This window comes from Equus przewalskii, chromosome 9 (assembly GCF_037783145.1).
Source record: "Equus przewalskii isolate Varuska chromosome 9, EquPr2, whole genome shotgun sequence".
NCBI classification, from domain to species: Eukaryota; Metazoa; Chordata; class Mammalia; order Perissodactyla; family Equidae; genus Equus; species Equus przewalskii.
The window spans coordinates 19,419,982-19,446,325 of NC_091839.1; the positions used below are offsets into that span (position 1 = coordinate 19,419,982).

At 61.5% G+C, this 26,344-nt stretch overlaps 1 protein-coding gene across 3 annotated transcripts; it reads left to right on the plus strand.

Annotated features, from left to right (window-relative positions):
* Window positions 1-108: 108 nt before the first annotated feature.
* Window positions 109-25,568, plus strand: POLD1 (DNA polymerase delta 1, catalytic subunit). 3 transcript variants are annotated; one of them, XM_070633227.1, is made up of 27 exons: window positions 109-216; window positions 8,817-9,019; window positions 9,331-9,444; window positions 11,751-11,897; window positions 11,980-12,105; window positions 12,173-12,341; window positions 12,425-12,506; window positions 12,578-12,707; window positions 13,212-13,378; window positions 13,698-13,802; window positions 15,149-15,289; window positions 15,385-15,495; window positions 16,305-16,496; window positions 16,591-16,679; window positions 16,746-16,862; window positions 17,029-17,142; window positions 17,464-17,611; window positions 21,040-21,135; window positions 21,228-21,365; window positions 22,226-22,401; window positions 22,732-22,884; window positions 23,024-23,126; window positions 23,867-23,999; window positions 24,082-24,195; window positions 24,570-24,622; window positions 24,694-24,791; window positions 25,385-25,568. In XM_070633227.1, the coding sequence occupies exons 2-27, from the start codon at window positions 8,818-8,820 to the stop codon at window positions 25,488-25,490; spliced, it is 3,324 nt and encodes a 1,107-aa protein (XP_070489328.1). In that variant the 5' UTR covers window positions 109-216; window position 8,817; the 3' UTR covers window positions 25,491-25,568. The 3 variants fall into 3 exon arrangements, with proteins under 3 accessions (XP_070489328.1, XP_070489331.1, XP_070489330.1); XM_070633230.1 differs by having other exon boundaries at window positions 144-216; window positions 9,336-9,444; XM_070633229.1 differs by having other exon boundaries at window positions 168-216; window positions 8,814-9,019.
* Window positions 25,569-26,344: the final 776 nt, after the last annotated feature.

The window sequence follows — 26,344 nt, forward strand, 5'->3', positions numbered from 1 at the left end:
GAGGGAACGAGGCCACGCCCCAAATGGGGGAGGGGCGTGGCCTGTTCCTCACTGGTAAGGACGGGGCGTGGCCAGATGCCACTTGGGGGCGTGGCCTCGCCCTACTTGGGCGCGAGGGGCGTGGCCTGGCTGTCGCGCGGCGGCTCTGGGCCTGCGCGCGCCGGAGTCAGAGGTCGCGGCGGCGGCGGCTGTGGCGGGAAACGGCGTTTGAAGCGGGTGAGCAGAGGGAGACGGGGAATGGCAGGGGACGTGGCCTGGCAGGGAGCGGGGCTGGAGGAACCGGGGACCTAGGCCGGAGAGAGGGTCGAGAGGGGTCGCGTGGCGGCGGGGACGGCGTCCCCGTGGCTCGGGGCGCGCGGAAGAGGGGCACGGCCCTCCGTCTCCCGGGTGCGTGCGGGGGGCGCGCGGGGGATGACGGGGCAGGGGTCCCTCGGCGCGCGGGGGGCGCAAGAGCAGGGCGCCCGGCCCCCGGGGGCGGGGCGGGGTGGGGACGCGCCCTGGAGGATCTGTGGGGCGACGGGATCCCGGAGGCACAGGGGGGCTGCATGGGGCACGTGGGGGCGTGGTGTCGTCCTTTATTCACCAAATACTGGGTACTGTGTGCCAGCCACTGTCCCAGAAGCAGGGGCTACAGCCCGAATAGGTCAGACGGTAGACAGATAATGACGGGAAAGCAATGCTTTCAGGCTGTGATGCGTTACTCGAAGTGAAGTAATACAGAGTAGCCTGTTTCTTTAGCTGGAGGGGTCAGGAGTCGCTTCTTTGGGGAAGTGACATTTGAGAGAGAAGTCAGCCGTGTAGAGGAAGATCCGGCTAGGGGGACCATCAGGTGCAAAGGCCCTGGGGTAGGGAGGAGCTTGGTGTGTTTGTAGGTGGAGCCAAGGGAACCGGTGAGGTTGAGGACGGGATGGGGAGCCAGATCTTGCGGGGCCTTGGAAATCTTGGTGGGGGCTCTGGCTTTTGTTCTAAGTTCGATAGGGAGCTGGAGAAGGTTTGGAGCATCAGAGCAACCTGACCCTCCCACCCGCCTACCCTGCGTTTTGAAAAATTCACTGGCTGCCGAGTAAAGATGGGATTGTAGCAGGAGCAGGAGGGGAAGCGGGGAGACCAGTGAGGAGGCGAGAGGGGGTAGCAGGTGGCCCAGCCTACAGCGCAGGTGGAGAGAATCTGCCAGGCTTAAGCTGTCTGGGGGGCTTGAACCGGCAGGGGTGTAGGGCAGAGGACCCCCAGGTGGCCGGGCTTTGTGGTTTGAGCAACAGGCTGGATGGAGGGGGCTGAGGGAGAGCAGATTTGGGGGCCACGCTGAGGGCCGAGCTGGGGTGCAGTGGGTGGGCTGGGTGACATCAGGGTCTCAGCTTCGTAGCCCCACCCGCTCCAGGAACCTCGAGTTACCTCGTCTCTCCTCCTCCATCCTGCCCTTCGCCGCCCAGGCCTCCCCTGACTCTTAGAGCCGTTCCTCCTGCGCTCAGGGCCTTGGGCATGCCCTTCCCTCCTCTGCAGCGCTCTTCCCTCTCTCTGGTCCTTCGGTCAGCTGCCCTCGTGGCAGGCCCTTTGCTGGGCCCTGGGGAGCCACTGATTGTTCAGTTTGGTTGAGGAAGGAGAGATCTCAGCGCAGGGTGCTCTGAGCTGTAACGAGGCAGCGCTGGTCTTTGGGAGCCGAGAGAAGCCGGGGCTTGGGGAGGACTCGTGGAGCTGATGACACTCGAGGGGAGTCTGAACGGACACGACCTGAAGTGGCCCGCGTTCCCGGCGCTGTCCTGGGGGACGCTGGGGACCCCGGCTCCAGCGAGACCCTGACCCCTGTTTCTGAGGAGCTCACGGCCTGACGCAGGCCCAGCTCGTGGTGCACGAGCAGTGGAACAAGCGTGCAGAAAGTAGTGCGAGGCGCTGTGCGGGCCCCGAGGGCCGGCCGATCGGCCGCAGGGTTGACCTGGAGCTGAGTCTCTGGGGAGGCAGGGGAGCTGGGCGGCCAAGAGAAAGGAGGGTTTCGTGCAGCACACGCTTCCCTGGTCAGGCCTGTGCTGGGCGATGCGGGGGGCCCGGAGAAGCACCACACCCTTCCCTGCCCGTGACGGGGTCAGACACAGGCCCAGATGGTCGCCGGCCTGTGACAAGGACAGCGGGGGTCAGGGAGGCCCGGAGGAGGGACAAGGCCAAAGCGTGAACAGTGCGACACTTTCAAGGGGCAAGAGGCAACAGTCCCATTGTAATTATTTAATCGTTCCCTCAGCAGATGTGGGCGCGCCCCGGAACGGGGGGGTGGGAGGGGGGCAAGCAGGTGGATCCATCTTCCGTGTGTCACCCCTGGGCAGAGGGCACTTTCCCCCGTGTCTGGCCTGGCACCTGGGGGCTGGCAGTTTGGAGTGCCGGGTAACAGTGGGCTCTGGAGCCAGCCACCCCTCTGAGCTAGCTCTGCCACCTCGGGCAGGTAGCTTCACCTCTCTGGGCCTCCGTTCTGGTCATTGCATTGGAGGCTAATAGCAACGCCTGCCTCAGAAGTTTCTTCATTCACAAAATGTTTATTGAGCGTGTCCTCCGTCCCTGGCGCTCTTCTGGGTACATGAGAGATGGCAGGAAGCACGACAGAGCCCTCGGCACCCATTCTCCTGGGGACAGATGGTAAACAAGACACAGGAGCAGCGGTTCTCAGACTTGAGCTGTATTGGACACCCTGGGGGGCTGTTACCACACAGGCTGCTGGGCCCACCCCCCAGAGGGCCCAATTCAGTCTGTCTGGGGTGGGGCCTGACAGTTAGCATCTCAGCAAGTTCCCCTGCAAAGCTCAGGCTGCCAGGTCGTGGACCACACTGAGAACTCTGAGAACTGGTACAGCACACCAGACAGCGACAAGTGTCATCGAGGAAAATAGAGCCAGGAAAGGGGTTGTTGAGGATGTTGAGGGTTGTTATAGGATGAATACCTATAACTATGTCTGTGAAAGTGCCCTTATGAACACATGTTGACAAAGTTATTGTTCTCCTGCCTCCGGGGCCACAAGCCACGCTTGTAAACAGCCTCACTGTGAAGGTGACACCGGAGCAAAGACCCGAAGGAGGGGAGGGAGGAAGCCGCGGGGGCGTCTGAGGAAAAGCACTTGGCAGGGTAGAGGGAACAGCCTGTGCAAAGGTCCTGAGGCAGGACCCAGCCTGGACTGTCTAAGGAACAAAGAGGAGGCAAGTGGTTGGAGCTGAGTGAGCAGGGGGGAGGGGGAGGTGGTGTCTGAAAGGGGCTGGGGGCGGTCATGCAGGGTCTTGTGGGCTATGATGAGGACTTTGCTTTAACTCTGCCCAAGATGGGACCTGGGGATGGGCTTTGAGCTGAGGAGGGACAGGCTGATCGGGCGTGTCTCTACAGGAGCCCTTTGGCTGCCGTGTGGAGAATACGCTGACGAGGGCGGGGTGGAATGAGGGGCACCGTAGGGCTGCGGACGCTGTGCATTCATTGAACAGACATTTCTTGAGCCCTCTCTGTGCCAGGCTCTGTGACGGAGACACGCGGATCCCTGCCTGCACGGAGCTCCTGTTCCAGCAGGGGGAGACAGGCCGACAGCAATGCACGGGAGAAAGGAGCCGCGGTCCTAGAACCAGAGGGACCGGCAGGGAGCGGCACGGGGGCTGAGAAGCCAGGGTCAGGACTGTGGGAGTTGCAGATGGAGCGAGCATGAGGGCCGAGGGGAAGGACGAAGCTGGGGGGCTCCGAGGTGGTTGGCCTGGTGGGAGCTGCTGTTGACTGAATGGAGGGAGCCGGTGGGGGCAAGGAGCAGGTGTCGGGGGAGGTCAGGAGCCCAGCTCATGTCTGAGATGCCTGAAGAGACAGCCTCACCACCCTGGGGCAGGCGGTTGATCTGCCTGCCTGGCGCCTGGGGAGGGGGCTGGGCCGGAGACAAAGGCAGGAGTGAGGAGCCGAGGGATGGCATTTAACGCCAGTCAGTGAGATGGGACGAGAACATCGAGGGGGGAGCAGCACAGAGACACTCCCACGTGACCCAGGCGGGCACTCAGTGTGGTGTCATTGCTGCACTGGCTGATCAGTATTTGCTGCCGAAGGATCGAGCAAGGGAGCGCACGGCGCCTGCCAGCCATGCTCCTGTCCTGTTCTGGGGCGGCCGAGCAGGGGCGCCCCGGGGCCTCCTCCCTCCCCAGGCTGCCTCGCCTGACTGTGCACTGTGGACGGTGCCCGGGATGCGGGACCAGCACGGGAAGCTAGACTTTGCTCCTGGTAACACCGTCCCTGCCACCACAGCCCCTGGCCTCAGCCCCTGACCCAGGGCAGCCAGTCGGCCCCCTTCCACCTCCCTCCGCTCCCTCTGCCCGAGCCAGGCCTCTCCCACACGTTGTTACCCTCTGTGTCTCTGGCCTCGTGCACGGCTGGAGCCAGGCCTTCTGGCTCTTTCCTTCCTGTGAGCTAAGCCACGTGTGCACACAGTTCGCACCCCAAAGGTGCGGAGGGAGGGTGGGTTCAGAGTCTTCTGGACGCAGCTTGCGTACACTCGGTTGTAGCCCTGTTCGCGGCAGCCAGAAGGTGCGGACACCCCCTGTTCCCCAGGGGGGCGGGCTGGACACGGTGTGGTGGGAGCTGCCCGTGGGAGGCTGTGCGGGCGTGAGAGGGATGCAGCACCCTCCCAGCTGCAACCCGGCGGGCCTTGCAAACATCATCCTCAGGAAGGGAAACCCCACGCGAAAGGATGCGGATCCTGAGATTCTGTTTAGAGGGAATGCCCAGCGTGGCAAGTTATGCATCAGGACAGACAAAGGAGATGAGGGGTTGCTCCGGGCTGGGGCAGGATGCGCTGAGTGTAGGGTGACAGCTGATGGGTGCGGGTTGTCTTGTTGGGGTGATGATTCTATCAGTAAACCTATCTCCGCATCCCCAGCCAGGAAACCAGTGTTAGCAGTTTATTGCTTGCCCTTCCAGAATTATGCATCAGTAGCAAACATATTTATACATATTCTCCAGCCTACCTTGTGCAAATGTTTGTCTTTTACGTATTTCCCGCCACTTTTTTTGATTTTTTTTTTTTTTTGCTTAGGAAGACTGGCCCTGAGCTAACATCCATGCCCATCTTCTTCTACTTTATATGTGGGACACCTACCACAGCACGGCTTGATGAGCAGTGCATAGGTCCACACCTAGGATCTGAACTGGCGAACTCTAGGCTGCCGAAGCGGAATGTGCGAGCTTAACTGCTGCACCACCAAGCCACCCCCCCAACTTTTTATTTGGAAAATTTTCAAGCCTGTAGAGAAGTTGTAGGACAAAGATGATGAACATCCACGTACCCCTTGCTGGGAGTCACTGATTGTTAACGCATCACACACATACACACAGTGTTTTCTTTTTTGACTGAACTATTTGAAGGTTGTGGTCATCATGATACTTGGCCTCCAAACACTCCAGCAGATGTCTCTTAGAATGAGGACACCCGCCTACGTAACTACAGTACAGTTATCATAATCAGGCCATTTATGAGAGACGGCGCTGTCGTCTCATTGACAGTTATTCACTTTGCCCTGTGGTTCCGGTAATATCGTAGCTATTTTCAATTTTTTAATCTAAGATCCGATCTGGGATTACCCCTTGCGTTAGTTATGGCTCCATAGTCTCTCCTTTAATCTAAAACAGTTTCCTGGCCTTTTTTTTGTTTTTTAAATACAAGAGATAGCACTGTATGTACACCATCCCTCACCTCGCCTCCTCTGCCTAACAATGCGGCTTTGAGAGCCCCGGTGTCGGCACAGAGAGCTTCCTCATTCCTGTATCCAGCTGCATAGTATTCCGTGGAGCGGAATTACTGTGGCTCAGGGAAACAGTGCTCCAGGGGAGGACATTTAGGTGGTTTCCAGACTTTTGCGATCGCAAACAATGCTGCCGGAAATAACCTTGTAAAGGCAGGTTTTCCTTATCTGATAATGTGTCTGCAGCGTGAACCCCTAGATGTGGAACTGCCACTTCCCCGCTTTTGTGTTTTCTCTTGAGGTGTAATTTACATAGAGTGAAAGCACAGGCCTCAAGAGGACAGCTGGATACACATTGCCCTCGTCCCAGAAAATTCCTTCCGGCTCCTTGCCTGTCAATTTCTCCCACCCCAGAAGCAGCCACTAGCCTGATTTCTGGCACCATAGATTAGTCTATTCTAGAATTTTCTGTAAATGGCATCCTACGATATATACTCTTTTAATTGAGATGAAATTAACCATTTTAAAGTGTGTGGTTCAGTGGCATTTGGCACACTCACGGTGTTGTGTAGCCACCAGCTCCCTCTAGTTCCAGAACCTTTTCATCCCCCCTAAAGGAAACCCCTCCCATTAGCAGTCACTGCCCCTTCCCCCAGGATGCCCTGGTGTCTGGCTCCCGGAGTTCGGCGTGTTTTTGAATTCTGTGTGTATGTCAGCTGCCTCCTTTTCCGTGCTGAGAGGTAGTCTGTGCTGTACCACCTCCAGACGCTTGCAGTAACACATCCCCCGTCAGTTCAGAGTTTTTCTGTGCTGTGTTTAAGGTCTGGGCTAGGCTGCTGTAACAGAGGCCCCAAATCACAGTGGCTCAGGCAAGATTCAAGTTTACTCCTCCACGTAACACTCCAAAAGTAGGTAATTTGGCTCCAAAAGGCTGTTGAGGGACCCAGGTTCCTTCCATCTTGTAGCTCCGTGTTCTCTGGGTTGTATCCTGGTCCCTGTGGTCCGGGCTGGTTTACCACCACCACGTCCATGCTCCAGCCTTCGAGAATCGGGACGAGGCTGGAGGGCAAGCTTCCTTTTGAGGCTGTCCCGGAGGTTGCACACCTCGCAGTCACTCCCGTCCAGTGAGAGAGAATTCGGTAACCTGACCACCCCTAGCAGTGCACCCTGGGGGACGTAGTCTCGAGCTCGGGGGCCTGTGGCAGCCCCAAGGCAAGGGGTCAGTTGCAAAAAGGATGAAGAGGGGAGACTGGATGTGGGGGGGTAGTTATGGGATCCAGAGGTCTTCCCTTGAACCTGGGGTGGCTGACCTGTCCCCTCCTCTCCTCCCCGCCCCAGCTGGGTCTGGGGTCTGCTCTAGGTTCCCATAATCCCCTCTGTCTCAGCCTGGACACTGGGAGACATGTACTTTTCATTTTTCTTTTTTTTTCTTGGTGAGGAAGATTCGCCCTGAGCTAAGATCCCTGCTCATCTTCCTCTGTTTTGTATGTGGGACGCCGCCACAGTGTGGCTTGATGAGCAGTGTGTAGCTCTGCGCCTGGGATCTGGGCCTGCAGACCCTGGCCTGCCAAAGCAGAGCACACAAACTTAAATCACCAGCCACCGGGCCGGCCCAGACGTGTACTTTTCTAAAACTTCATTCTCTTTTTGAATAATTTCAAACATGGGAAGGTTGAAAGAATAAGAATAATTCAAGGAATGCCTGTCTTCCCTTTACCAGATTCACCTGTTTTCACATTTTTCTTTTTTTACTTTATGATTTGCACACATGCTTTCTTTTTCTCCTCTCTGTATGCATGTGCACACTTTATAAAAAAACTTCAGAACAGCTTGTGTATGTCTTGGCTGTTTACCCCTAAGTCCTTGAGTGTCCATTTCCTGAGAATATTCTCTTACTGAACCGCACTGAAGTTACCAACTCGAATAGGCTGAACCTGAGTATAGTCAATACATCCTGTCGGAACATAACCCCCGAGTAATTTCTTATAGGTTGCAATTGAGAATGCATAAACGGGCCAGCCTGGTGATGTCGTGGTCAAGCTCACGGGCTCTGCTTCAGTGGTCTGGGGTTCACCAGTTCCGATCCCGTGCACAGACCTACACACCGCTCATCAAGCCATGCTGTGGCAGCATCCCACATACAAAATAGAGGAAGATGGGTGTGGAGGTTAGCTCAGGGCCAATCTTCCTCAAAAAAGAAAAAGAATACATGTAAACACACATGAACAGCAGTGTCTATTTTTTGTTGTTGTGTTTGCTACAGTGCATCCTGGATTGAGGGCCGGGGCTGCTCTAAAGGGCATTTTGGGGATAATGGGAGAAATTGGAAAATGAACTCTTTATTTTATATTATTACTGAGTCAGTGTTAAATGTCCTGGATCTGACCATTGTGCCATGCTTATTTAAGAGAATGTCCTTAAAGAGGAAAACAAATGGTCGTGTGAGTTGTGCACGTTCTCTGGGGGTGGAGGGAGGGGAGCAGAGGTGGCCATATTGACACTTGGGGGACCTGCGTGACGGGCATGCGGGAGTTCTGTGAGTCTGAAATTATTTCAGAGTAGAAGGGGCTGTTTTGTTCTGTTTTCAAGTGGGGCGGGAGGCCTCTGCAGTGTTTCGAGCTGGGAGGGGACCTGATCAGACTCTGTTTCGGGCCACTCCCTGGCCCCAGCACGGCAACCGGCCTGAAGGGGAAGCTTCCCGGCTGTTTGCTGCTTGAGGGCCTGGGCAGATGGGGCAGTGGGCGGGCGAGGGCCTCGAGGACAGAGCTTTATGGGAAAGAAAGGGACGTGCTAAGGACCAAGTCTGTGATGTGATGGGGGACGAGGGGAGAGGCTGAGCGGGGTGGGTGACAAGGGGTCTGCAAGGGGGGAGTAAACAGGGATGGGAGGATGTGGAGGGAGGGGTAAACAGGGACGGGAGGATGTGGAGGGAAGGTAGACAGAGGTGGGGAGGGAGGGAGTCACATCAGCCAGCGGCCACTGGGTGTCTGGGACGTGCCAGCGCCCGTGAGCCTGCGGGTGGAGAGTCGTCCTGCTCCTCAGCGGCCCAGAGAGAGAGTCAGAAGGCTCACGGCCACGGCGGGCGCATGGGAGGCAGTGGAGAAGGCCGGAACTCTCAGCCAGCCCCGACTTGCCCAGCAGGATGGAGGGCAAGCGGCGGCCAGGCCCGGGGCCCGGGGTGCCCCCGAAGAGGGCCCGGGGGGGCCTCTGGGATGAGGACGAGCCATCGGGGCCGTCCCAGTTCGAGGAGGAGCTGGCGCTGATGGAGGAGCTGGAGGCGGAGCGCAGGCTGCAGGAGCAGGAGGAGGAGGAGCTGCAGTCGGCCCTGGAGGGGGCTACGCACGGTGAGAGCTGGGTGGGAACCCCACCCTACAGTCAGCCACAGAGCTGACCTGTAACCTCTGACCCCCAGCCTCGGGTCTGCTTTGAGCTCCACGTGGGGCTGACCTTTGACCTGTGCCAGTATGCCACCTCTGTTGCCTGCAGCTGCTTTCTGACCTTGATCCTTGACCCCATGGTTTCTTGTGAGTTGCCTGCCTGATCCAACCGACCTTCCCGTGCTGAATCGGCCACCTGAAGGGCCGTCGGCTGGGCGGGCAGGCGGTTCCTTACCTCTGAGGGAGAGCCGTGGCTCACGCAGTCCCGTTCCCCCCAGGGCAGCTCTCCCAGACAGCCATAGACCCCCGCTGGCTGCGGCCCTCCCCACCTCCCCTGGACCCCCAGACGGAGCCCCTCATCTTCCAGCAGTTGGAGATCGACCATTATGTGGGTGAGTCTGGGGCCAGGAGCCCCGGGTGGGAGGCGGGCCCTGGGCTCCCGGGGTGGAGGCCGGGCCGGGTCAGCCCTGCTGGCTCTGTGGGAGGAGAGGGACACGGGCAGTCCCTGCTCGGGAGACCAGGGCTGTGAGAGGGAGGGACAGGGCTAGGCGTGCCCAGAGGGGGCGGCGAGGTGTCTGGTGGGGAGTGTGGGGGGCACACGTATCCAGCTGGACTTCCTGGAGGATGGGAGCATCGTCCAGCTGAGGCCTGAAGGTAAAGAGCTGACTCCTAGCAGAGGGGCGAGACATGTGGTGTGGCATCCATCCATCCGTCCGTCTATCCACTTGTCTAGTCAGTCAGGACAGCCGAGTGTCTGCATTGAGCCAGGCTCTATTCAGGCGGACCAGGTCCCTGCTTTCAGAGGCTCACGTTCTGGAAGGAGAGGCAGAAGAAAGAAGGACATGGAACATCGGGTGGCCATGAGGATTATAGAGGAATATAGAGTGGGGTGGGGGTGCTGGACCATGCTTCTTAAAGGTCCAGGATGGTCTCTCCGAGGAGGTGACAAGGAACAAAGGGGACGTCTGGGGAAGAGAGATTCCGGGCAGAGGGTCCCGAGGAGGGAGCAGGTCTGATGGGTTTGAGGCACAGCGAGGTGACCATTGTAGGGGGAGCAAGGGGCGGAGATGAAGGCGGGAGGTTGAGGGTGATCCTGTCGCCCGGCCAGGACTGCAGGGCCCCACCCTGAGCGAGCCTGGGTGCCTTTGGCAGTGGGGAGGCCCACTCCATCGTACGTGTTAGAAGGCTCGCCCCGGAGAGAATGAAAAGAAGCTAAGGCGGGAGGGCACGTTGGCATCCACGTATGTGACAAGGACCGTTCTGCGAGTGTATGCAGCGTGCTTGGGTCTCCACAGTAAGAACAATCCAGCTTGAAAGTGGGCACAAAACTCACACAGACAATTCGCTGGAGGAGAGACAATGGCCAATGAGCAGGTGGGATGACGCTTTGTGTCATTGGCTCTTGAGGAGACGCACGGGACAGCCATGGTGACACAGTGTGCACCTCAGAGAACGGAAGTAAGATGTGCTGACAGCACCAGGTGCTGGTGGGACGTGACAGCTTGGATGTTTCTTACAGAGTTTAACCTCCTTTCTTGTTCTTTTTTTTTTCTTTTTTTGCTGAGGAAGATTTTCCCTGAGCCAACATGTGTGCCAGTCTTCCTCTATTTTGTATGTGGGTCACCAGCACAGCATGCCCGCTGATGAGTGGTGTAGGTCTGCACCCGGGAACTGAATCCAGCTGCCAAAGTGGAGCGCAGCAAACTTTTAACCACTAGGCCACCAGGCTGGCCCCAGCCTACTCTCTTTTTCTCCATTCGTAGGCTGGGGTTTTTTTCCCAACTTTATTGAGATAAGAGAGTTCAATCTACTCTTACCATAGAACCCGGCAATTCCACCCTTAGGTATTTACCCCAGAGAAAGAGCAGCCTAGCTTTAGTAGGACCTCTCTTCATGTCCGCCCCAAACTGGAAACAACCCACATGTCCTGCGGTCGGGGAACAGATAGGGAAACTGCGGTCCGCCCACACCACACGGTGCTTCGCCACAGCGAGAAGGAAGGAGCTGTTGACACACTCGACGACACGGATGAGTGTCAGAGGCGTCACGCCGAGTCCAAGCCAGATCTAAAGACAGAACAGGCCATCCGTGCTTAGGGTGGCGGGGGGTGTGTGCTTACGAAGGGGCAGCTCGGGGGAGTGGTCTGGAGCAACAGAACTGCCCAGTCCCCTGATTTTGGGGGTGGTTATGCGAATCTGTATGTGCGATCGAGTTCCTAACACTACACACACATAAAGTGATACCACTTTTTTTGTGTGTGCATGAGGAAGATTGGCCCTGAGCTAACATCTGTGCTAATCTTCCTCTATTTCATGTGGGACCCCACCACAGTGTGGCTGACAGGTGGTGCTAGGTCTGCACCTGGCATCCGAACCTGTGAACCCCAGGCTGCCGAAGCTGAATGCACCATCTTAACCACTGCGCCACTGGGCCGGCCCCCAATTTTACTTTTTAAAAGAAAAATGTTTTAATTTGCAGCAAAGGGTGGTGGGCTCCCTCTAGCTGCGTGGTAGGAATGGACTGTGGGGGAGGCAGGCTCTCCCCTCCACAGCAGGGCTGAAGTAAGGCGGCAGGGACAGTGCAGAAGTACCCCAAGCTGCAAGGCAGGGGGCTGTGTCCCCGGCACAGGAGGGACCTGGGGAGGGGCACCTTGGAGGAATCTGAGGGCGGCAGCCCCTGCCTTACCCTGTGCCCCCAGGCCCAGCGCAGCCCCTGCCTGGGGCACCCACGCCCTCCCCGGGCTCCGTGCCCGTGCTCCGTGCCTTCGGGGTCACCGACGAGGGCGTCTCTGTCTGCTGCCACATCCACGGCTTCGCGCCCTACTTCTACACCCCGGCGCCCCCTGGTGAGTGGCCCCGACCCGAGAGACCCCTCTCACCCCAGCCCCCCAGAGGCCCCTGCGCTTCTGACTGGCCCTCCCCCCCCAGGTTTCGGGCCCGAGCACCTGAGCGACCTGCAGCGGGAGCTGAATGTGGCCATCAGCCGGGACCAGCGCGGCGGGAAGGAGCTCGCGGGGCCAGCTGTGCTGGCTGTAGAGCTGTGCTCCCGGGAGAGTGAGTGCCGCCCGGGGCCCAGCGGGTGGGGTCCCTTCGGGCCGGTGCCAGCTCCCTCTGTCCGCAGGCATGTTCGGGTACCAAGGGCATGGCCCCTCCCCGTTTCTGCGCATCACCCTCGCACTGCCCCGCCTCATGGCCCCCGCCCGCCGCCTCCTGGAGCAGGGCATCCGTGTGGCAGGCCTGGGCACCCCCAGCTTCGCGCCCTATGAGGCCAACGTCGACTTTGAGATCCGGTACTGCCCCTGCCTCACTTCTCCAGCCTCTATCCCGGCTCCTCCTGGTCGGCCTCTGCCCGCTGACCCTCGTCCCCCTCCAGGTTCATGGTGGACACGGACATCGTCGGCTGCAACTGGCTGGAGCTCCCGGCCGGGAAATACGTCCTGAGGCCGAAGGGGAAGGTGCGGGGCTCCCCAGGGGCTTGGGCCCGGAGTCGGGACCCTGCAGCCGCTGACATGCCCCGTCCCCACAGACCACACTGTGTCAGCTGGAGGCAGACGTGCTGTGGTCGGACGTGATCAGTCACGCACCAGAAGGGCAGTGGCAGCGAATCGCCCCCCTGCGCGTGCTCAGCTTCGACATCGAGTGCGCTGGCCGCAAAGGTTTGTCCTCGGGGCCCAGCACTCCTCCCTCCTCCCTCTAGATTTTGTGACGTGCCAGGCTCGGCCTGGGCGTCCCTGTGCTGCTTGAGCTCACTCGAGGAGGAGGGAGTGGACACACAAGTGGACAGGTGATTGTAAGACTCGCAGTGTGAAGGAGGGAGTGGTGGAGGGGTGGGGCAGCTTTTCACAGGTGGTGAAGGCTTCGGGTGAGGAGACAAGCCCTGTGAAGAACAGGCTGGGGTGTGGGGTGGGGAGAGCATTCCCCGCAGAGAACAGCAAGTGCAAAAGCCGTGGGGCAGCCCATCCCAGCCTGTGTGAAGGAGGAGAGAGGCCAGGAGGGGAAAGCAGAGGGGCAGCCAGGGCATGTTGTGCCAGGTCTGCAGGCCATGGGGACGGGGAGGAGTGGACAGGCTGGGGGAGATGTGGAGGTGCAGCCACTGTGATGTGTCGTGAGGGAGAGGTGGGAGTCAGGTCCCTGTGTCCCCCTCCTCCCTCCTTGCGCAGGCATCTTCCCCGAGCCCGAGCGGGACCCTGTCATCCAGATCTGCTCGCTGGGCCTGCGCTGGGGCGAGCCGGAGCCCTTCCTGCGCCTGGCGCTCACCCTGCGGCCCTGTGCTTCCATCCTGGGCGCCAAGGTGCAGAGCTACGAGCGGGAGGAGGAGCTGCTGCAGGTGCCTCTTGTTCCACGTCCCCCGTTTTCTCGGTACCCCCACCCGACCTCTGCGGCCCAGGCGCAAGGCCATTTTCCGAGTCCCCTGGGCGTGGGCCCCAGATGCTGGGCCACTGCATCCACGGCTCCAGACCCTGTGGTTCGCGGTAGACAGTTCTGCTCTGGGTCCTGCATGATTTTCAGAAGCACCTGCCCACCATGGGTGGGAGGACTCCGGCTGCACTTGGGGGCTTCTGGAACCTTCCAAGAGTGGGGAAGATCCATGGCAGGGAGGTGACCAGGATGACAACTGGGGTGACCCTGTGTGCTCCCACCCCCAGGCCTGGTCGGCCTTCATCCGCACCATGGACCCCGACGTGATCACCGGCTACAACATCCAGAACTTCGACCTTCCCTACCTCATCTCCCGGGCCCAGACCCTCAAGGTAGGGCAGGCCGGGGGGGGGAGACTTGCCCTCAGATGCCCCACAGGGGCTCTGAGTGTTGGCAGCCACCCTGCGCCGTGTGGTCCACATTGCTCTGCGGACCTGCAGCCCACCGCCCCAGCGCTCCAGAAGCAACCCCGGAAGCCCAGCTCTGGCCCCCTCCCCGCCCTGCTCATAGTACAGAAGGTTCCGTGGCTTTTGCAGAGGCGAGAAGAGCATTATGGTTAAGTCAGAAAAGGCTCACGTATTCAGAGGGGCAGACTGAAGTGTGCAGGGGGCAAGGCCGTGTCTTCCAGGCTTTAAGCCATGTCACCGAAAAATAAGGGAAACATTGGTGCGCGTGGCAGAGCCCTGCTGCTTGTGGCGTCTGGCCCTGGGTGTGCGCTGCATGCATCGCTGGCCGCCCCAATGGTACCGTGGGCGCGCGTCGTCCCGGTCTGGTGGCTGGAGTCCACAGTCGAGGCATCGCAGGGCCGGTGCCTTCTCAGGCCTCTCCTGGCTTCTCAGACGTTCCTGGGGGTGACAGCGTCTCCCTGTCTTTCCACCTCGTCTTCCTCCCTGCGTGTCTTCTTGCTCCAGTGTCCCCTTTCTAAGGACACTGTCGCATTGAATCAGTGTTCATTCAAATGGCCTCATCTTATCTTGATCAGCTGCCGAGACCCTGTTTCCCAGCAAGGTCACATTCTGAGGCTCCAGGGTTAGGACTGCAGCATCTTTGAGGAACACAATTCAACTCATAACGTGGGGCATATTGTATTATTTTCATTTTTTCCTATGTGTTTGGCCAATTCCATAATGAAGAAAAAGCCATACTTGTGGCCCTGACAGCTCCAGGGAGAAGTCCACCCCATCAGCTTGGCATTTATATCTGGGCCACCACTCCCCTCCCCTCCGCTCCACAGCCCTGCCCCCCACTCCCCACTCCGGCCCCAGCTCAGGCCCCTGTCCCCGCTTCCAGCAGACACCTCTCCTGACCCGGGACCCAGCCCAGCATGCTGCCTCCTGCTGGTGCTCCCTCCGGGCTGGCCCCCAGGCCCCACCCCTGTGCCCACTGCCTCCTCGCTGGGCTCGGCATCATCCCCAGTCTGCTCCTCCTCCGGCTCCCCATCGGGGTGCTGCACCCAGCCACTGGGCACCATCCTTGCCTCCTCACCCCACAGCCATCAGGCCCCCAACTCTCCCATCCTGGTCTCCTGTCTCCCCGCCGTCCTCACCAGCCCAGCCCCAGAGGGTCTGTCTGCATCCCCTGGCCGGGGTTCCCAGCAGAAAGAGGGCTGCACCCCAGGGATGACCAGGGCAGCCGCCGCACCCCTGCAGCCCACCCTGCCCATGTGCTCCTCCCTCAGGTGTCGTCCTTCCCCTTCCTGGGCCGCGTGTCTGGCCTCCGCTCCAACATCCGGGACTCGTCGTTCCAGTCGAAGCAGACCGGCCGGCGGGACACCAAGGTGGTCAGCATGGTGGGCCGCGTACAGATGGACATGCTGCAGGTGTGGGGCCGGCCAGCCGGGGTAGGGTGGGGCGGGGTGTCCTCGGGGGCCGCTGCCCGGCCTATGCCCACCACCCCTGTGCCGCGCCTGCCCAGGTGCTGCTGCGGGAGTACAAGCTCCGCTCCTACACACTCAACGCCGTGAGCTTCCACTTCCTGGGCGAGCAGAAGGAGGACGTGCAGCACAGCATCATCACCGACCTGCAGGTGCCCCCACCTCTCACCCATGGACCCCACGGACCACACGTCCGCCGGCCCCGGCCCTCGGCCTCCCAGCCGATCTCCCACTGCCCTCCTGACCTCTGACCTCCGCCTCCCGCCCTGATCTCTCACCGCCCTCCTGACCTCCGACCTCCATCTCCCACCCCGATCTCTCACTGCCCTCCTGACCTCCGACCTCCCACCCTGATATCTCACCGCCCTCCTGACCTCCGACCTCCATCTCCCGCCCCAACCTCTCACCGCCCTCCTGACCTCCGACCTCCATCTCCCGCCCCAATCTCTCACTGCCCTCCTGACCTCCGACCTCCATCTCCTGCCCTGATCTCTCACCGCCCTGCTGACCTCTGATCTCTGCCTCCTGTCCCTGATTCTCACCACCCTCCCAACCTCCAACCTCTGTCTCCTGCCCCTGATCTTTCACGACCTTCTTGACCTCTGACCTCTGCCTCCTGCCCCGATCTCTGATCTTACCCTTTCATCTGCTCATCTGACCTGAGCCTCCCACTCGCTCTCCTCACCTTGGACTTAACCTTCCGCTTGTGCCTTTGACCTGCACTTTCACTTCCTGCCCCCGACTTCTCCCCTCACCCTGTCCGAGTGGCCCTGGTTCCTGACCCCACCCATGGCCTCTGGCTCTCCTGCCCCCTCCTCTCTTTCGCCCAGCCCTGCAGTCTGCTGTCTCCTCCCCCTGAGCCCCTTGACCCCCTGGCCTCCCGTTCCGCTCGCTCCCCTCCAGCCCCCGCCCTCCCCGAGCCTGACCCCCGCCCGGCCTGATGCCCCATGCCTGTCCCCAGAACGGGAACGAGCAGACGCGCCGCCGCCTGGCCGTGTACTGCCTCAAGGACGCCTTCCTGCCACTGCGGCTGCTCGAGCGGCTCATGGTGCTGGTGAACGCCGTGGAGATGGCGCGTGTCACCGGCGTGCCCCTCAGCTACCTGCTCAGCCGTGGCCAGCAGGTCAAGGTCGTGTCCCAGCTGCTGCGACAGGTCAGTGGGCTGAGCCCAGGGTGGCCCGGCCACCCCACTCCCAGCCGCAGGGTCCTGCCCGTTCCCACCCTCTGTTCCCGCCTCTCCCCTCCAGGCCATGCGCGAGGGGCTGGTGATGCCCGTGGTGAAGACGGAGGGCGGTGAGGACTACACGGGGGCCACAGTCATCGAGCCCCTCAAAGGGTGAGGCCCCGCAGCTGGGTGGGGGTGGCCCTGGGGCTTCCGGCTCTGACTCCCCCACCCCCCCAGGTACTACGATGTCCCCATCGCCACCCTGGACTTCTCCTCGCTGTACCCGTCCATCATGATGGCCCACAACCTGTGCTACACCACGCTCCTGCGCCCCGGGGCCGCCCAGAAACTGGGGTATGGCACCCTCCTCTGCCCATGCACCCCGAGACTGCCCCGGGGCTGGGGACCCAGAGATGCTGGGGAGGGGAGGCGAGACGGGAGAGGTGGGGGAGCCCCAGGGGCTGGAGGAGGAGGAGACAGGGCAGGGGGCCGGCATTACCTTCCACCATCCTGCCCCCAGCCTGACCGAGGATCAGTTCATCAAGACGCCCACAGGGGACGAGTTTGTGAAGACATCGGTGCGGAAGGGGCTCCTGCCTCAGATCCTGGAGAACCTGCTCAGCGCCCGGAAGAGGTGGGCTCCTGAGCCGCCTGCCCACCCGGCTCAGACCTCACACTTGCTGTGGCTCCTTGGCAATCCCTGTCCCTTGTGGGTCACCCCAGGGCTGCCGGGCCACACTTCCCTGCAGCCGTGTGTGAATTAGAACTAGCTGCTCCCTCCAGACAGCTCCCGTTCACCACCTCTGCTGATGTCTCTGTGCAGTATGCAGCACACACAACTGTACATGGCAACCCTTTCCAGAAAGGCACGCTGACGAGTGCCCAGGCCGGGGCCTGTCATCTTCCCCTGAGACCTAGGATGCTGCCTGAGTGGCCTTTGCTCCCCCCATCGCAGGGCCAAGGCCGAGCTGGCCAAGGAGACAGACCCCTTGCGGCGGCAGGTCTTGGACGGGCGGCAGCTGGCACTCAAAGTGAGCGCCAACTCTGTGTACGGCTTCACAGGCGCCCAGGTGGGCAAGCTGCCATGCCTGGAGATCTCACAGGTGAGTGCTCCATCCCCACGGCGGGCGGGGGTGGGCTGACAGCCCCCTGCTCTGTGGGTGGCAGAGCAGCAGCTGGAGTCAAGGCCCGGGCAGCCCCAGCTCTCTGGCCTTTTGGGCAGGGGCTCCGTGAGTGTTCACTTCACGCATTTGTCCCACAAACGCTTGCTGAGCATTAGCCATGGGTCGGGCCTCATGCCCTGTGGGTCCGGCAGGGGACAAAATGGACAAGAGTTCCTGTCCTCGGGGAGGGCCCAGCCTGGTGGGGACGCAGGGTGAGAGCAGTGAGCGTGTATAGGAGAGCAGTGGCGCCAAGGGCTCTGTGGACAAATGGAGCAGGGGTGGGGCGTGCGGCGGCCGTGGCACGGAAGCGACCCCAGCAGTTCCGCTCGTCCGCTCTGTCTCACACAGTCCCCTTGACAGAACCCGTGTCCCCGGCGCTCCACGCCCCAACCCATCTCCTCCCTGGGACCCCATGAGGGTGGGGAGCGGAGGGCGGTTCCCTCCCCCCAATAGGCTGTGTCTCTCTTCACGGGGCTGGGGTGGGGCTGGGGGTCACCCAGCAGCTCAGTCAGGCCCTGGCGCTGTATTTGCTGTGTCCCTGGTCACCGTTGGAGCAGGCGTGAGGGTCCCCCCTCTTGCTGTTGGCGTGAGGACCCGGTGAGGATGCTCGATGGGCGCTTGGTCAGTGCTCTGCCCCGAGAGGGAATGTGGACAGAAAGCCCGCTGCCTCCCTCCCCGCCCACAGTTGCTCCTAGGCCTGTCTACCGGAGGCCGCTCTGCCGCTCAGACAGAAAAACAGATCCATGCAATACCACAAAGGGTCCGAGTCTCTGAGGCCCCAGCTCATGTCCTGGGAAAGGGCTTCCTGTCTAGCTCCTTTCCCTGGAGTTTGGGTCCTGGCAAATTCCAGACTTGGTTACCTCCAGCCATCGGGAGCTCCCTCCCTACCTGGCATTCTGTCAGCCCTCATGTGGCTCTGGGCAGAAGGCTTGGAAGAATTGCCAGTGGGCGGGCCTTCTGGTGGGAGGAGCCTGTGTACACACACACCCACCTGCTGTTTGTGGGCCAAAGACCACCCTCAGATCCAGTGATTTGCTACAAGGACTTAGAGAACTCAAAAGAGCTGGTATACTGGCAGTTATGATTTAATATATACTTTTTTTTTCTTGAGGAAGATTAGTCCTGAGGTAACATCTGCTACCAATCCTCCTCTTTTTGCTGAGGAAGACTGGCCCTGAGCTAACATCCGGGCCCATCTTCCTCTACTTTCTATGTGGCACGCCTGCCACAGCATGGCTTGCCAAGCAGAGCCATGTCCGCACCCGGGATGTGAACCAGTGAACCCTGGGCTGCCGTAGCAAAACATGCGTGCTTAACCGCTGCGCCACCGGGCCAGCCCCGGCAGTTATGACTTAATACAGGGAAAGGATAGGGATTGAAATCGGCCAAGGGAAGTGGCATGTGGGGTGGGGTCCAGGAGAGACCAGGTGCGAGCTTCCAGTCGTCTCTCCCCGTAGAGTTGTTCAGACAGCGCTCACTTCTTCTGACATCACTGCATGACAGCACATGTGTGGTACCGCCCACCAGGGAAGCTTGCTTACCCGAACCTTGGTGTCCTGGTTTGGATGTATTTTTTTTGTTTTTTTTGTGTGAGGAAGATTGGCCCTGAGCTAACATTTGTTGCCCATCCTCCTCTTTTTGCTTGAAGATTGTTGCTGAGCTAACATCTGTGCCAGTCTTGCTCTATTTTTTTTGTAAGTGGGACTCCAGCACAGCATGGCTTGACAAGTGGAGTGTAGGTCCACGCCCGGGAAACGGACTGGCGAACCCCAGGCCGCCAAAGCAGAACACAGGAACTTAACCACTACGCCACTGGGCTGGCCTCCTGGTGGCCTGGGTTTTTTTTTTTTTAAGATTTTATTTTTCCTTTTTCTCCCCAAAGTCCCCCAGTACATAGTTGTGTATTTTAGTTGTAGGTCCTTCTAGTTGTGGCATGTGGGACGCCGCCTCAGCATGGCCTGCTGAGTGGTGCCGTCTCTGCGCCCAGGATCTGAACTCGCGAAACCCTGGCCCGCCAAAGTGGAGCGCGCGAACTTAACCACTCGGCCATGGGGCCGGCCCCTGGCTTGGGTTTTTACTGGGGGTCAGTCACACAGACAGGGAGCACCCGCATCCCTGACCTTACTCAGTCTCCAGCTCTCTAGAGGTCAGGCTGATACTGTGTGGCCTGAGACCCCACCGTCAATCACATCAGCACAGACTGCCTGGCGTGGCCCAAGGTCCCAGGTAGACAAAGACACTCTTGTCAGGCGGGACGTGCCAGGGGTTAGAGGTTCCTTCCCAGGAGGCAGCCAAGAGCTGGCCTCTCTTTGGGTGAGGTTAATCCCTGACTACCTGCCACCCATTCCCCTCTCGTTGGCCCGTCATCGTCCCCGGGGGCATCCCCCACCTCCTCGTTGGAGAGAGTGGGTGTGTGGCCGTCAGCTCCAGCCCCTGAGCAGAGGCCAGGCGGGAGGGCGCAGCTCTGCGTCCCCTGGGCCATCCTCTTGGGGCTGCCACCTCCCATCCTTGTCTGTCTCTTCCCTCAGCCCCTTCCTGGTCCCTGTCTGTTATGTCTCTCTTTCTTGGCCTCTTTCCTTACATCTGTCTCTCAAGCTCATGGGGGCAGGCGATGGAATAATATAAAACTACTGAGTCATTCCAGAAAAAGGAAAGAAAGAGGAACATAGAACGGGTGGAACAGATAGAGGGCAGAGGACATGGGGGTAGATTCAAGCCCAGTGTGATCAGTAATTACACTATATGTAAGTGGCCTACATGCTCTAGTTAAAAGACAAAGATTTTCTGACTGGATCCAAACAAACAGAAGAGCCACACCCATCTCTCCTTGGTGTGTGACCCCCACCCCCACTCCACCAGCCTCAGTTTCCTTACTTGTAAAATAAGACTGTTAGGAAGGAATGGCTTCTCCACGGGGCTGGCACAACCCCCTACCCTGGGGGGCATTTGACAGTGTGTAGGCTCGTTTCTGGTCGCCCAAGGATGGAGAGGTAGCATTGCCAGCTTCTAGAGACGCCAGGAATGTCAGTGGTCCTGCACCACGGAGAGCTGCCCGCAGTGTCACTGGCTGTCATGGCACCTCCACGGAGAGAAACACTGAGCTGATGGCCTCTTTGGCTCCAGCCTCTTGAGCAATCATTTGCTGCAGTCGGTTCCTCTGTGCTGGAGCTCCGGCAGGGACCCACCTCTTTCAACAGACCATTAAGGAGCTGCTCAGTAGCCCCATTTTGCAGATTTGGAAACTGAGGCCCAAAGGGGCGGGGCAGCTCACCCAAGCCCACGCCTCCCAGAAGCAGCGGAGGTGGAACCTCAAGCCCACGTTCACTGCAGACGGCCCGGCCCTCACTGCGTGATTCTCTCCCCAACAGAGCGTCACCGGGTTCGGGCGCCAGATGATTGAAAGAACAAAGCAGCTGGTGGAGTCCAAGTACACGACGGAGAACGGCTACAGCGCGAGCGCCAAGGTCAGGGCCGTCCTGCAATGGGACGGGTGGGGAAGCGCAGGGGGCCGGCCTGCATCTCCCCGTGCCTCCTGGTCACACACGCCGCTCCCCAGGTGGTGTACGGTGACACCGACTCCGTCATGTGCCGATTCGGCGTCTCCTCGGTGGCGGAGGCCATGGCCCTAGGGCGGGAGGCCGCCGACTGGGTGTCGGGCCACTTCCCCTCGCCCATCCGGCTGGAGTTTGAGAAGGTAAGTGGCGTCCCAGCAGGGCTCGGAGTGGGCAGAGGTGGGTCTTGCCAGTTTCGGGGGGTCTCTGATTCTCAGGGCGCCTGCGAAGTGTGAGAATGCATTCACGTGGGGCTCCCCTGGTATGTCAGCTCCTGGAAGCCCCGACGTTGCTCACGGTCTCCCTGTGCGGCGCCCTGATCTGGGTTCATGAGCCCCGGTCCCCAGGTCTTTGCTGCCTGGGTTCCCCTGCATTTGGAACCCTGCCGGCCCTCACCTTGGCTATGCAGGACGGTGTCTGTTTTGAAAACCCCGTCAGCCCTGGAGCATCTCTGGTTTTGGGTGTGGGCACCGCCCTGGGCGGTGAGGCCCCTGATGGGGTAAATCTGGGATCAGGGCACCACTGTCCGGTGTGCCCCAGCTCCCCGCGTGTGTCACGGAACTCTCACACCACGTTTTGTCCCCAAGGTTCAGACTTGGGGTGCCCTGCTCTCAGATTTGGAACCTCCCGATTTTGGGAAGTCCCTGCCTCAGGGCTCACTCCGGGCCTCGGTCTCCTCTTTGAGAGGGTGCACTTGTCCCCACCGTCTGCCTCAGGGCTGCCCCAGACCCAGATTTGGGGCTCTCCAGCCTTCACCCCAGCATATGGATGTCGTGTTTTAGCGCCTGTCCCCTAGGTTTATCCCAGTCTCTTTCAGATTTGGGGGCGCTGGAATGCTGAGGGTGTTCCCGGGCTCAGGCCAGAGTCTTAGGATGCATCTCCCCAAATGTCCCGATTCCGTGTCACAGGGACCGTCCCTGCCTGTCCTCAGTTTCTGGGGGGAGTCTCAGGGTTGGGGACTGACCCCCACTGTCTCAGGGGTCTCAGCCACGGCTTCCCCCAGGTCTACTTCCCCTACCTGCTCATCAGCAAGAAGCGCTATGCCGGCCTGCTCTTCTCTTCCCGGCCGGATGCCCATGACCGCATGGACTGCAAGGGCCTGGAGGCCGTGCGCAGGGACAACTGCCCCCTAGTGGCCAACCTTGTCACCGCCTCGCTGCGCCGCCTGCTCATCGACCGGTGGGTGGGACCCTCTGCCCAGACCTGGAGGCCAGGCGGGCCCCTCCTCCGCCAGGCCCGGGAGCCCCCAGCCCCTCCCCCCTGGGCGCCGCAGGTGTTAGAGCCGGCTCTTCCTCAGTGGTGGAGGAGCGGTGGAAAGAGTGTGGGGTTGGACAGCTGTGGGTTCAGGCCCCGCCTCCGCCACTTTGCAGCCCATGGCTGGGCGGGGCCCCTCCCTGCCCTGGGCCTCAGCCCCCAGAGCGCATCCTGGTCCCCCAGCCTTGGGGGCAGTGGAGGTGCCAGCCTGGCCCTCAGCAGCCACTGGTGACGCCTGCCCATCCCGGCCCCCAGAGACCCCAATGGCGCCGTGGCCCACGCACAGGAGGTCATCTCGGACCTGCTGTGCAACCGCATCGACATCTCCCAGCTGGTCATCACCAAGGAGCTGACCCGCGCGGCCGCTGACTACGCCGGCAAACAGGCCCACGTAGAGCTGGCCGAGAGGTCCGCCCGCATCGGGAGGGGGCGGGGGCCGCCCAGAAATAGCCCCTCTCCTGCCAGCTGGGCCCACCACTTCCTACGCCCCGCCCACCCCCGCCATCCCACCTGCCCTCACCCGCCCGCCACCCGGGCCTCTCCGCAGGATGAGGAAGCGGGACCCCGGGAGCGCGCCCAGCCTGGGCGACCGTGTCCCCTACGTGATCATCGGTGCCGCCAAGGGCGTGGCTGCCTACATGAAGTCCGAGGTCAGGCCCACCTGGGCTGCCCGCTCCCGCCCAGCCCTCCTCGGCTCTCACTTCTGCTTTCCGAGCCAGGCGGGGAGGGTGTTTCCCTCTGCGGGCCCCACAGGGCCCTGAGGACCGCCCCCCAGCACCCCCTGGGAGACGGCTCCATGACGCTGTGCTCCTGGTGCCCTCGGGAGGGAGCCCCGTTATTCTGACCCCTCCCTCACTCCCTTCTGCAGAAGGGGGCCCTAGTGTCTCTGCCTCTCCATCTGTTTCTCTGTGTCACGTCGGTCATTGCCGTCCAGCTTCTAATGTCCTTGGATTCCTACCAGATGTCCATTGACCTCTGACCCCCACGACCCCTTGCTCAGTCCCCAGTTTCTGTCCCACCTCCTCATATCTCAGCTTCCGGCCTCCAACTCCAGCTCCTGGCCACCTTCATGCTGCCCCCTCCCACCGTGACCTCTGACCTGCCTTGGTGACCTGAGGACCCCGCTTGTGGCCCCCAGCATGGATCACAGAGCCTGTGGCCAGGGCCTCCCATGACCTCTGACTCCATCCCACCCCCATGATGTCACTCGCACCCATGCCCAGTGACTGTCCCACACCATTGCCCCTCACTGGTGACTGAGGACCCCCCATGGCTCCCAGTGCCCCCCACTCCCTCCTGCCTGGCATGTGACTGCGCTCCCTCCTCCCCTGCTGGCCCCCTACTCCTCCGGCCCCCTAGGTGTGACCCTGCCTGGCCGCTGTGCCCGCAGGACCCCCTCTTCGTGCTGGAGCACAGCCTGCCCATCGACACGCAGTACTACCTGGAGCAGCAGCTCGCCAAGCCGCTCCTGCGCATCTTCGAGCCCATCCTGGGCGAGGGCCGCGCCGAGGCCGTGCTGCTGCGTACGGGGGCACCCCGGGCGGGTGGGGGCGGGCGCCGGGGGGCCAGGGAGGGCCTGTGCCCACCGCCTGCCCTTGCCTGCAGGGGGTGACCACACGCGCTGCAAGACGGTGCTCACAGGCAAGGTGGGCGGCCTCCTGGCCTTCGCCCAGCGCCGCAGCTGCTGCATCGGCTGCCGCACGGTCCTCAGCCACCAGGGTGAGCGCGGCCCCGACCCCAGCCCCGGTCCTGACCCCAGCCCAGACCTCAAAGCCTGGCCCTTGGGCCCCTGCCCTCTGCTCCCCTCTGCCATCGCCCGAGGTCCCCGGCACCCACCCCACCTGCCAGCTCTGCTGCCTGGATGGCCGCTGGCCCTCATGGGGGGCTCCTGTCTGCCGTCACCCCGACAAGGGTCCTGGGCCCTCCGGCCTGGGAGTTCCCCCGGGGAGTTTTTCCCGCACACTCGGTCCCTTGTTCTCCTGTCTCCGGGACTTTCAGAAGCCGGGATGGGCAGCGGGCGGGGAAGGGGCAGGGAGGGGGCAGCCCGGCCCTGGCGCAGCCCCAGCTCGCTGGCTGACCCGCCGCCCTCCCAGGAGCCGTGTGCAAGTTCTGCCAGCCCCGGGAGTCGGAGCTCTACCAGAAGGAGGTGAGGGGTCGGGGGACGGGGGGCCCGGGGACTGGGGGTCAGGGCTGCCCGCTCAGCCCTGTCCCCCCCAGGTGTCCCACCTGAACGCCCTGGAGGAGCGCTTCTCGCGCCTCTGGACCCAGTGCCAGCGCTGTCAGGGCAGCCTGCACGAGGACGTCATCTGCACCAGGTGCGCACACTGGGGGGACCCCCGGCCGCCCAGCTTCCCTCCAGGCTCTCTGCAGACCACTGCCCCGACTCCGGGGGCTGCAGGGGCTCGGGCTCCAGCGCCCCACCCCACATCCTCTCCTGGCCGTGGGGTCTCGCTGACCCTTGGTGTCCTGGCCTGCAAAACAGGCCACTGCCCATCCCAGCCCTGCCAGGGGTGGGGGCTGCTGAGCGGGGAGGGCTGGGCACAAGTATCTGCTGGGGAACGGCCACGTGCAGGCGCGCAAACACGCACACGCACACACACACTGACACACACACGCTCTGGGCCCCCTCCCCCAGGGCGGGGCCTGGCTTTCCCCAGGGAACAGGTGGGCGGGGCGGGTTCCCACGCCAGGTGACAGGTGATATACGGCTGGTGGCCTGGCGCCTCGGCGGGCACCCGCTGTTATCGGCTCCCCCCATGCCCGCTGAGCAAACAGCCCGCCGCCAGATGGGGGTTGGGTGGGCAGCACCCGGGGGCCAAAGTCCTGGGAACGGCCCCCGCCCCATCCCTGGGCCGGGCGGCGGGACCTGGGCAGCTGGCCCTGACCCCGGCCCTGACCCCACCCGCAGCCGGGACTGCCCCATCTTCTACATGCGCAAGAAGGTGCGCAAGGACCTGGAAGACCAGGAGCAGCTTTTGAGACGCTTCGGGCCCCCCGGCCCCGAGGCCTGGTGACCTCTCACCTCGGCCAGCTTCCCACAGGGCCTCGGGGTGGGATTGGCGGAGGATGAATAAAGTACAGGCCTTTTGTTACTTGGTGCATCATGGTCTCTGGGGGGACAAGGTTCACTGTCACAGGCCCTGGCCCGGCTGGGTCACCTCCACTCACTGGGATCCCCCGACCCCTGGAGGCCCCTACTGGACCCCTCACCCTCCCTGCCATGCCCCTGGGTTTCTGCCTCTGCTGCCAGCCCCAGGCAGGTCGGGCCTGCCTCAGTCTCCCCCTGTGACACCCCCCCCGCCCCAGGGAAGCCCTTTCCACACAAGCTGCTCTGTGCACCTCTCTACCCCCCGGGAGGGGTGGCCACCCCGCCCTCCAGGTGCTGCCCTGTTTCCCAGGCCTGGGGCAGCCCCTGACACTGAGGCTCCCACTCCCCAGCACGACCAGGGACCCCCCCTCCCGTGTCGCACACCCACGATGTTTCCACCTCGGGGTCCTCACTGGCTGTGGGCCTGGGTTTTCCTCGGGGACCCCCCCAGTCCACATCCACTGACGAGAGCCTGGGCACCCCCACCTTGCCTTCTGACAACATGGGTGCTGTGTCTGCTGTCGGTGTCACCCAGCAGGCTCCCCAGCCCCCCGCAACCTGCTCCCCTCTGGCTCCGGGGCCCAGACCCTGCCCCTGTTTATTGACCCCCTGTCACTGGTCACAGGAACCCCTGACCCCTCCTTTACTTTTCCAGGGCACCCCCAATCCAGCTCCTCTCCCAGAATCCCTACACCTCAGGGTCAGCCCCCCACCTCCGACCGTGGGGATCCCCAAATCCAGAAGGCCCCCAGGCCCGCCCTCCCCACCACGTGACCAAGA